Source organism: Olea europaea, chromosome 22 (genome assembly GCF_002742605.1).
Source record: "Olea europaea var. sylvestris chromosome 22, O_europaea_v1, whole genome shotgun sequence".
Lineage (NCBI taxonomy): Eukaryota > Viridiplantae > Streptophyta > Magnoliopsida > Lamiales > Oleaceae > Olea > Olea europaea.
In genome coordinates, this window is record NC_036258.1 from 15135456 (window position 1) to 15146995 (window position 11540).

Here is an 11540-nt window from a genome sequence, read left to right on the forward strand (position 1 = left end):
AAACAATCTCTAAGGGTAACTCCAATGCTAACACCATTGCACCAATTTTTACCATTTTTTGGTGCAAAGTTACTCCAATGCAACACTATTTATTATACCTTTTTTGCACTAAATAGAGCAATATCCGTTTTGCTCTTATTTTTCATTTTTCAAATATAATGATTAAGGTTATTTGTTCTATAATGATAATGATAATGGCAATGATGATGATAATTAATTATACTATTAAAGTTTATTATTTTTAATAATTAACGTAATTGTTAATTTAATGTAAAGTTTAATTCATAAAGTTTACGTTTAAAGTTTTATTTAACTTAAAGTTTATATTATTAAAGTTTATTATTTTTGTAAATTTAACGTAATTGTTTATCATTAATTAATAATATAATCAATTATTTTTTTCAATTTAATATAATATATAAAACACATGAATAATTTAATAATCAATATATTTGTTAATTTAACGAAATTATTATTTAGTAATATATATAGGTATAAAATAAATAAATAATTTTTTTAAATAAATATATTGACAAAAATCAAAAAAATGAATAAAATAATAAAGCACTGTTCATTTGATGTAAGTTTTGGTTTAATGGTTGAAGAAGAATTTTGGTTTTATACAAAATTTGGTGCAAAATGGTGCAAATTTTGGTACAACGCTGGAGATGGCCTAAGGGCATCTCCAATGTGAGCACCAAAGCACTAAAATGCACCATGTTGGTGCAAAATGGTGCAAAGTGTATAAAGACTCTTTTGCCATTTTTTTATTATTTCCCAAATAAATTTGTTAAGGATATTTGCGTCATTTGGCTATATATTTTTTAATACAATAAATTATTATTATTTATGTTTAAAATAAATTTTAAATGTAAGTAATAATAATTAATTAATTAATTAAAAGAAAAAATTTAAAATGTAACAAACACAATTATTTATTAAAGTTAACATGAAATATATTAAACGACAACATACATATGATAATCTAATTTTATTTAAAAACAATGATACCTAAAAAAAGTGGATAGAAAAGTTTTTACTAATTATACTATATTATTTATATTTATTAATAAATTTAATCTTTTATGTAATTTAACGTAATTATTTATTTAGTAATTTATGTATTTATAAAATAATTAAATAAATAAATTATTAAGAATAAAAAATGGAAGAAAATTGTTAAAAATTGTTCATTTAGTATAAGTTTTGATAAAATAGTTGGAAATGAATTTTAATTTGGTGCAAAATTTGATTCAGCATTGGGGATGGCCTAAGAATGTCGATGATTTGAGAAATCAGTTTTGGGCCCACTGTAACTACAACGAGACCGTCGGGGGCCCAATCTGTAGGCTCTCTTTGTAATAACATTGGAAGCCCAAATACAAACGATGCCATATTAATGCCAGAAATTCAGCCCCATATAAGGCTTAGGGTTTCATTCATTTGATTTTATGTGTAAACTTAGCAAGCGCGGCGAAAGTTAGCAACTGCAACAACAATGGTTCTCAAGTAAATCTCTCTATCTCTCTCTCACATCTGTATGTAAGCATATATCTGTGTGTTATATTTTATCGCTTTCTCTCACATACACAGAGTAATGAGATGCATGCGTGATTTAAAGATCTAATCTAGATTTTCATTGATTATCTTATGGTAATTGACTATTCAGAGATATTTTGATTATAGTCGATGTAGCAAGGAGACACCTGTTATTTGAAATTTTTAATATGTTCTACAATTCAACTCTTCTGCGTTCAATTTAGCAACTGTGTCGTATTTGTTTCTGTTTTTGTTTAAGTTAGAAATGATAATCTTTCAATGAAGAACTACATGTACTGGGGTGATTGCCTATGTTTTTATTAAACCATGATTGTTAAATTTCTAAAGGGTTGTACTTGGTAAAACTCCTATTTTTAAGATGGATAGTTTTCGTGGTGTCATATTTATTTGATTTGTTGAACTCTTAGTTTCTATTAGGAGTTAGAGAGCTTACAGTATTTGAATGGATGCTGATGCCTGGAAAGTTGAAAATTTGCATGAAACTTTGAAGTTAATTATTTAATTTTGTCTGAGTACGAGATTTAATAGTTAATAAAACTCATCGGATGCTTTTTCAAGAGTTTTTGAGACATGATTTGAAGAGTTCGTGTAATGTTCGTGATAATGTGAGCAACTCGTTTTGTATGTGAGTCAACTTTTATGTTGGTCTTAAGGGATGGTTCCTCCCAAATTTGTTGACTAATTTTGATCACCCAAAACATTTTTGCCTCATTTTAACAGAATTGTGCTGTCGCTGCTTCTGCTGTATCTTATATGCCATGTACTTACCTGATGTTTGATTCTAGAATTTTATTTTAATTCAACAAATTGCCTTGCTATTAATCTTGGATAATCAGGACAGAGCTTTGTCGCTTCAGTGGTGCCAAGATATACCCAGGGAAGGGTATCAGATTTATCCGCTCAGACTCCCAGGTCAGCTAATATGGCTGTGGTTGCTAAATTTTGTTTTATAATATTTGTCTATTATCATGGTTAATTCTTGATATAGATGTTAATGTTTCATTCTTTCAAATCTATACATTTTGTGCTTTCTACATCTCACATCATCCCTCACTTTCGAAGTACTTTCCTCAGCAAATATTTTGGGGTGTCTTTCTTAAGTTAATAGCAGGTTTTGTAATGTCAATTAGATGGTATAAAGGAACAAAGAGATGTTAAAATCTCTTTCACTGTATTGTCTAATTATATGCTAGCATGTTCTAAAGCAACCGACTGTTTTTTTGCCTGCTCAAGGTCTTCCTCTTTGCCAACTCAAAATGCAAGAGGTATTTCCACAACCGCCTGAGGCCTGCAAAGCTTACATGGACTGCTGTGTACAGGAAACAACATAAAAAGGTGAAACAAACTTAATGTCTTCCACTTTTAGGGTGCGTTTGATTGCAAGCATGTAATTTGTATGGAAAGAAAATAAATTCTAGGTAATTCAATTGCCTAGAATTTATTTGCATGAAATTGTTAATTAAATGTGTTTAATTTTCAATTTAGAAAATATTGTACTTGTCCATTTTTTATTGTTAGGTATATAAGGGAGAGTAGATGAGAGAGAGAGAGAGAGAGAGAGAGAGAGAGAGAGAGAGAGAGTGAATTCCCTTAAAAATAAAATCCTGCTTTTCCTAAAAATATTTTCCATAGTTTTGAGGAAAATATGGTTATGTGATCAAAAGTAGAAAAATGTTTTTCATGGAAAAAATGGCAATCAAACAGAACAAAAGTAGGAATTTGAGTGGAAAAAATACACTTTTCATGGAAAATATTGGCAATCAAACGCACTTTTATTGTTTTTTCCCCTTTGATGCATTGATTTTCTTTGAGGACTGGTCTTTTTAACTGGTTTTTTACTGATATGCATAGGATATAGCTGCGGAAACTGTGAAGAAGAGGCGTCGAACCACCAAGAAGCCTTACTCAAGGTCAATAGTTGGTGCTACCTTGGAAGTGATTCAAAAGAAGAGAGCTGAGAAGCCAGAAGTCAGAGATGCTGCACGTGAAGCTGCTTTACGGTAAGTCGAGAGCTCAAATGTTTGATCATAATTAATGCTCTTGTTAAGAAATTGCGTCTGGAACCAATGTTGACTTGCGGTATGTTTTCTCAGTGAGATCAAGGAGAGAAACAAGAAAACAAAGGACGAGAAGAAGGCAAAGAAGGCAGAATTGATGTCCAAGACCAAGACTTCCAAGGGTAACGTGCCCAAGGGTGCTATACCCAAGGGTCCAAAGCTCGGAGGCGGTGGTGGCAAAAGATAATTTGTTACTTGTCAACTTTTTAATGAATGATATTGCCCCCTTATGATGTTCTTTTCCAATATTAATTTTTTTAAAGACAATTTGTTGTCTAAATTCTACTGTTCTATGTTAAGTGAGCACTTAGCTTTTGAGACTTATTTGGCATGGTGTTTTTACTAGAAATATCATATCGTCCATTTTGATGTACCCTAAAACAAGCCCAAAGCACTTTTTGTTGGGGCAAGTAGTCTTTTAAAAGAGCTAATTGTCTTTAATGTCTCGGTTCCCTTTTGAACTTGGTGTCAAAAGGGCTTGGACTGTCCAAGCAAACACGAAAAGAATGTGAAAAAAAAAGTTGCCTTAATTATAAATTCTTTTATAATTTTAGGTTCTACTCAATTCTTTTGCCCTCTTGTAGGGATGACAATTAAAATATCAAGCAGATTAATCCTATCAGGAGGATGCTAGAAGTACATAGGGGCCTCCACGTGTTCATTATGGATACCATTATGGAGGCCCCTATGTATAAGAAGGTTAATCCTATCAAGTAATGTTTTTACAATACTACTCATCTAAGTGACAAAGTATATGGATATAGGTCAATCCGATTCGATTTGTTATAAATAATTGAGTTGGTTAAATATTTTTATAACAAGTTATCTATCGTTAAAATAAATAAATGAGAAAATAAAGAAATTTAAAATAAAAAGGTCATCAAATTCAAAACCACAAAAATAATGGGATTTTCTTTTACTTTTCAAGAAGTCGTAAACCATTCAACGCATGATTTTTTTTTTTTAATATTAATATTTTTTTTAAGGGGACCGGCTATTGCTTGAATTTTTCATTATTTGGGCCTTGTTGGTTAAATGATCGGCCTAAATAATACGTTAATTCCAACATTGATTTTTATCTTTCGAATTTGTTCAATTTTGAATCGGATCATTGGATTGGATATCCGATAACATAGCAAATCGAACATAAATTTAGCAATCAATTATCCATTGAATTATCAAACTGAATCGGATCATTGGATTAGATATCCGATAACATAGCAAATCGAACATGAATTTAGCAATCAATTATCCATTGAATTATCAAACTGAATCGGATTCATGAATTATTCTTATCAGATCGAATTGAATATGGGCAAAATTGGTCCATATTTGATTTATGTACAGCCCTACTGCCGACCATCACCCACTGTCGTCAAAATCAATGTGGACATTAATTATAAAATAATCAAAATTATTGATTGAAAAAATAATGTAAATCTATGCATTGTGCAAAATTGGTGCAACAAAGGAAGCTCTCTTTGGTGAGTTTATCGAAATTGTTTTGAACTTCATTCGAGGCTTTTACGTGGTTGTTTTTGCTATTATTGATGAATTATAGCCCCTATAGAGCCTTCTGTGAGTTGCAGCAAGTACGATATAACCTAGCGCTGTCGACGAATTGTCTGTGCTGCCAGAGTTCGCCACTCGAGCCACTGGAGAGTATATGTGATGCATTGTCGTGGCTCCACGAAAACTTTGTTAACTACGCTTGAACTCTAGCGAGAAGTGCTTCACTTTTGCCACCCCTTTCACTTTCAATTCTTTAGAAAATTAGAGAAGCTTATTTGAAGAGATCCAAAACATGGTCGGCGATCGCGAAGTTGACACCGAAGTCGATGTTAACGATGGAGTGCGAACACTTGATTTTTTATTTTTGGAGAAGATGAAGTTGATTTACTTTTATTTTTATTTGATTTTTTATTTAATTATATTAATTCTTTTATTATAGAAAACATAAATTTACTATTTTAAACACACTTTTTTTGTCAATTTGAATCAAACATCTAATTTTAGGGTTGACTAACATATTAATGAATCGTTTTTGTCCAATGGACTCCAGCTACAATCAAAGTGAAAGGTTTGGACTGCGACTCCAAAAATAAAAGGTTAAGGTGCAGCCTGTAGCTGCCGTAATTTTTTCCTTATAATTATATAATTAGCTAAAGTTGAGGAATTTTTTAGATGGGTTCCATGTGTAATTAATTCAATAAAGGGGAGGACTCTAATCATCCTCAAAGCAGGGGAGGATAAAAAATTTATTAATCAGGTAGGTTGACAAAAATTTTCTTAAAGAGGATTCTGAAAGTATGAGAAAAATGAAAAGATAAAAATGAAGGCATAATGAGGACTTCAATATGCATATGAATTACTAAAACATCAACGTAAAAAAATATGTAAAAGACAAGAAAAAGTGTCAAAACGTGCAATACAAACACATTAAAAACTACTTCTGTCGAACCTTGCGATTTCTCAAAAGATAATCCTTGTCAACTATGACCTCGGTATCAATACAAAGAGCAATGCTCCTCTCAATATAGATAATAATGGAGTTGGATAGAAAGCCATTCTCCATTTTATAGCAAATCAATGTCTTGAAGAGTTTCGTCCTTAAAAAAGATCGTTATGTTGTTACTCTAGAAATTGGAAGATTCAACATTAAATGAACTAACCTATCAACCAAATAATGACGTATCTTCTTCATCTCAACCAACATTTGGCATAATAGAGGAAGAGAATGAACATTCTGATATTGTGGGCTATGGAGTACATCGTACTTATAATGATCCAATGGTCTCCTCAACAAAATAAAATGTCTTAGTTAAATAACAAATAACATCTACATAGAATGATTTGAACCCATCAACAGAATCAGAGCCTCACATAACTTAAGAAGTTCCATTGTTTTCTTTGGAAACCTAATATTCTATTCCATCCGTATATTGTTGTTCAATCCCCCGTTAACAAGATTTTCAAAAGGATAATTCTTGTTGTACATTATGGGCTACATAAGGGTGTCCATTATGGACACCCTTATGTAGGGACACCCTTATGTAGCCCATAATGTACAACAAGAATTATCCTTTTGAAAATCTTGTTAACGGGGGATTGAACAACAATATACGGATGGAATAGAATATTAGGTTTCCAAAGAAAACAATGGAACTTCTTAAGTTATGTGAGGCTCTGATTCTGTTGATGGGTTCAAATCATTCTATGTAGATGTTATTTGTTATTTAACTAAGACATTTTATTTTGTTGAGGAGACCATTGGATCATTATAAGTACGATGTACTCCATAGCCCACAATATCAGAATGTTCATAATCAATTTCGATCAAACATACGTTTTATTCACACATTTTGTAGAATTCATGATTTTTATCTACTTATTATTCATAATTATTATCTACGTTTTGGAGGACTCATAGCCTATAATAATTTAAATTATAATTTATTCTCCGAGTGAACATCAACTTTCAAATTATTAGATTGCAAGCTTAGTAGAACTCGTATCTTAATTTAAATTATGCCATTTAGTGTTTATTTGGCACAACTAATTTAAAAATAATTAGTTTTAAACTCAATTTTAATCACATATTAGTTAATTTTTTTTTTACATGGTCCCATAATTTTTTCTTACTTTTTGATCACTTATTTTTTTTAAAAAAAATAATTTTTCACTTTAATTAATCTCTTTTAAACAAACACTTGTTTTGTCACAATTGAATAACTTATTTTTCACATCAATCAAGTTGTTTGTCTAGAGGCTATCAAAAATAGGTCGATTGACTAGCAAAATCAAGAACAATAATGTTGAATTGCCAGAAGAAAACCGTCAGAAGGGCTGACCGACCGTCACAAGTCGTGGGTCCCGCTTGAATATAAAAATGCCGACCTCCCCATTTTTGTGTTGTTCGGTCTCTGGTGCTATAGCACGTTCCAATCAAGAATGAAAGCTCGTATAGGAGTTTTGTTTTAAAAATAAATAAATAAATTTGAACCCCAACTTTGAGGGTTCTCACTGTCTCGTTCGTGGAGTATCGTGTGGAAGGTAAATCGAAGGATATACTCTAGCAGATCAAGAAACAAGAGTTTGTCCGTACATTGATGCCCACAAAAAGTCTAATTCCATATCTTAAGAATTGAATCCTCACACTGCGACTATCAGCAAACCCTCATGGGCCCCCATAAGTTTGCATTATATTTTTTTTTTTCTTATTTTTAGTCACCCAATATGTCTTAAAATGATATTACACCTAAATAAAAAAAACTTTTCATTCTTTTTCAACCACACTTACTCCAAAAGATATTATTCCAAAAATTATAAAACTAAATCATGGGGGCCCAACGGAGGCTAGATAAATAAAAATAAATGAATAATATTTATAAATTTCACGAAATATATGAATAAAAATTGATTTGATCATACCTTTATTTTTTACTAACACTAGTTGAACGTATGCTGAGCTTGAAAATTAAAAACCTCGAAATACGGAGCTTACATCAGTTATGGCGCCAAACGTTGACCAAAAGAGAATTTCAAAATCAGGATGTGAAATTTTGTTAGCTCTCGTTTGATTTTCATTTTTATCAAAATACATTTTTCTCTCTTTTTAACCACATTATTTATTAAAATAACATTATACAGAAATAAAAAAAAAAACTTTTCTATATTTTTTATTAACATATTTTCTATTTTTTACTATTTTAAAAATCATTTTTTCAAAAAATGAGTATCTAACACCTTATTTTTCAATATATACATAATCAGAAGGGAGAAACACAGTTCTTAGCATGTTGCTCATGCACACTACACCAGATTCCACCCCCCAACGGAAAGTAAACGTGTGGGACCCTTCAAAATATTTGAAATCTTTCTCTCTCTTCCCGTGCGCTCCAGCTGCATCGAAGAAAGAGCGGACTTCAAGCCAAAATTTCACACAAATAAATTTTTCCTTTCAGTTACGGAACTGTACAAATAAATCAAAAGAATGGAAAAATGTTTCACCTCGATTTCATAAAAAGTGGAACTAGTCAAATCTTTTATAATAAAAACACGATCTTTGACACCTGTACTTTGTGTGTTCCTTTATTCCTAGTTTTACCGGTTACCTCCCTGCTCAGTCCTGCTCAGCTCGAGTTCACAGTTAAAAAAAAAGATTGAATCCCAACTTTGAGGGTCCTCACTATCCCACTTCTAGAGGTTTGTAAAGGAGATAAATCGCGGGATGTGCCCCAATAGGCTAAGAAACAAGAGCTGCTTGTATACAGCGCCTACAAAGAGTCCAATTTCATGTTTCAGGAATCGAATTCCCACACTGTGACTGCCAGTAAGGCATTAGATATCCTCACTCCTATCCTTTGCACCACTAGTCTATGCCCCGAGGCTACTCTAGTTCACAGTTAATATTATGCCTTGTTTGGCAATCATTAAAAAAATAGACTTTTTCTTAAAAAAATTAGCTTTGAAATAGTGAGTTTTTGAAAATTATTTAAAAAGTAGCAGAAAATTGAGTTTACATGAAAAAATATTTTACTGTAAAAATGTGTAGTTAAAAATAAGTTTGACAAAATTTTTTTGTTTTAATGATTATCGAATAGAGGCTATAAAATAAACTCGTTTATTTTTAAAAGGTCGCTAATTTATTCTTCTATCATTCCCTCTTATTAAGTTTGTAACTTGTGTTTTAGTATCTGTAACTTGTATTTCAGTATCTTTATAGTCAATCTTTGATTGGTTACTATTTTAAAAATTTTATTTCTCACAAACTTTTTTTTAAGAGTAATGTTATTTGTAGTCACTCACTGCGGTAGTTACCCTACGTGACATACACATGACAGGTGATTATTTGATGCATTAATGTGGTAATTTTTTTATTCATTAATGCATCAAATAACCACCTGCCATGTGTATGACACGTAGAACGACTGCTGCAGTGAGCGACTGCAAATAGCATTATTTTTTTTTTAATTGTATGTTTCATAAGATTCATATTGTATTAATTTTATCAAAATTTATTAACAATATGATTTTTAATTAAATCAAATACTGACTCGGTCTCTAATGATAAAATCAATCTAATTCTTCATTAATTAATCCTTACTTCAAATATCTAGGTAACTTCCAATTTTCAAAATAAAATTCAAATTTCATGATACATCATGCAAATGTCACGCGATAATTTGATAATGAATGAAATTATTTTTAATGGTTAAATTAATTTCTTAACACAAAATAAAATTTTAACAATCAATTACCTCAAATCGTAATTTGATATATGAGGTAAGAAAAAATTATCATATTAATACATCAAATTACAAATCGTCATGCAGGATGTTATATAAGACGACTACCGCATTAATATTATTCTTTTGGATTTGAGCTGAGTCACTACGGTCCGTTACCAGAATGACCGGTTACCGGTAACATTGACCGTACAAGTAGGGTCACTCTCTGCAAACTGAGATAAGCAAGTCGTTTTACTGTTTCTCTTTTTCTCTGATAATAACTTGATATGCATTTAATGCATGATCTCTCTCTCTCTCTCTAGATTCCAATGATTTTCGTTCTTCGATTTTCTCTTTTCAATGGCATTTCAATGCATTAGTAGGTGTTTCATCTCTCTGAAACGGTGCTAATTCCATTGCCTGTACATTCATTTGAACAGGTATTCGTTATCAAGCCTTTTCGCATTCAAATTCGTTGTTTTTTAAGATATAATGTTTTAAGTAAATTTATTTCCTTTGTAATTCAAGTATTTAGTGAGTCTTTCGTGTGTTTGTTCGGTGATATGCTTCACATAAGGTTAATTTGAAGCACAGTGGAGTTCTGTGACATAATTTATGGAGTTTTACGAATTGGAATTGTGATATTAAAGAAGGAAGTTTTGTTAAAAAGAATGCATGTGCAAAAACTATTCAGATATGATTTTTGAATAAAATTGTGTAATTGAATTGTAATTCCTTATTATATTGATGAATTGATAATATTGAAAATGGAGATATCTTTTTCAGAAATGATTTTCTTTTGAAATCTAGTTTGAAGAATTTAGTGAGTGTCAATGCATCTGAGTGTGAGAGAATGTGTATTTGTGTGCGTTCTTGTGTGTGCGTGTGTGTGGAGATGATCAAATTGATTTTCGATATATTGAATTTGAGATTCCTTAAAATTAACGTCTGATTTCAGAACTTTTCCTGTATTCTCAAGTCTTCTTGAAAGCTTAATTTGTACGGCGTTATGATTCTTCCCCAAAATTTTCCTTTCAGGGATTTTATCTGGAGGTTGGACTTTCTGCATGTAGTAACATTGTGGCAATATAAGTTCTTGGGTAAATTGAATGGTCGGTTTTATCAGTTCGGATTGACATACAAGTCGGATTTTTCTCAATTTACTGTCTTGTTCAATATTTTGGCTTGAGAAAAGGAATGCTTAAAGGGTATATAGAATTTTATGTCGGCTAATTGCAGAGAAGAACGTTTTTATTGTAGTTGATCTGTTCTACTTACTAGTCCTGGTAAAGAGTTATAAAATGCTGGAAACTGAATTATGTTCTTCACGGGTTTTTTCACCTTCTCGCGAGGAAAGTGGTGATGAAGAGCTTTCTGTTCTTCCGAGGCATACAAAGGTCATTGTGACTGGGAACAACAGAACAAAGAGTGTTTTGGTCGGCCTGCAAGGTGTTGTCAAGAAGGCTGTTGGGCTTGGCGGTTGGCATTGGCTGGTATTAACATTTTACCACCATAAGATGATAAAGCATGTTTGGCTGAGCTTAAAAACGTTTACTTATAAATAAATAACTTTTTTGTCATAAATGGTTCCATAAGTATATCTGATGGTAAAGTGACATTAAGTAAGAGTTATTTTCAACATAAACCTTTTTTTTTTTTTTTTTTTTTTTTTTTTTTTTTTTTTTTTTTTAAA

The 11540-nt window shown here is 31.2% G+C and overlaps 1 protein-coding gene and 1 long non-coding RNA gene across 2 annotated transcripts; both read left to right on the plus strand.

The window, feature by feature from the left end:
* The first annotated feature begins 1385 nt into the window (after positions 1 to 1385).
* LOC111371816 (60S ribosomal protein L24-like) lies at positions 1386 to 3943 on the plus strand. The gene is made up of 5 exons (XM_022993992.1): positions 1386 to 1509; positions 2397 to 2472; positions 2794 to 2895; positions 3412 to 3560; positions 3654 to 3943. Exons 1-5 carry the CDS (start codon positions 1499 to 1501, stop codon positions 3802 to 3804), a joined length of 489 nt encoding a protein of 162 aa, XP_022849760.1. The 5' UTR covers positions 1386 to 1498; the 3' UTR covers positions 3805 to 3943.
* Positions 3944 to 10106: 6163 nt separating this feature from the next.
* LOC111371817 lies at positions 10107 to 11524 on the plus strand. Its single transcript, XR_002698661.1, has 2 exons — positions 10107 to 10287; positions 10886 to 11524. It is a non-coding gene; the product is annotated as an uncharacterized LOC111371817 (long non-coding RNA).
* Positions 11525 to 11540: the final 16 nt, after the last annotated feature.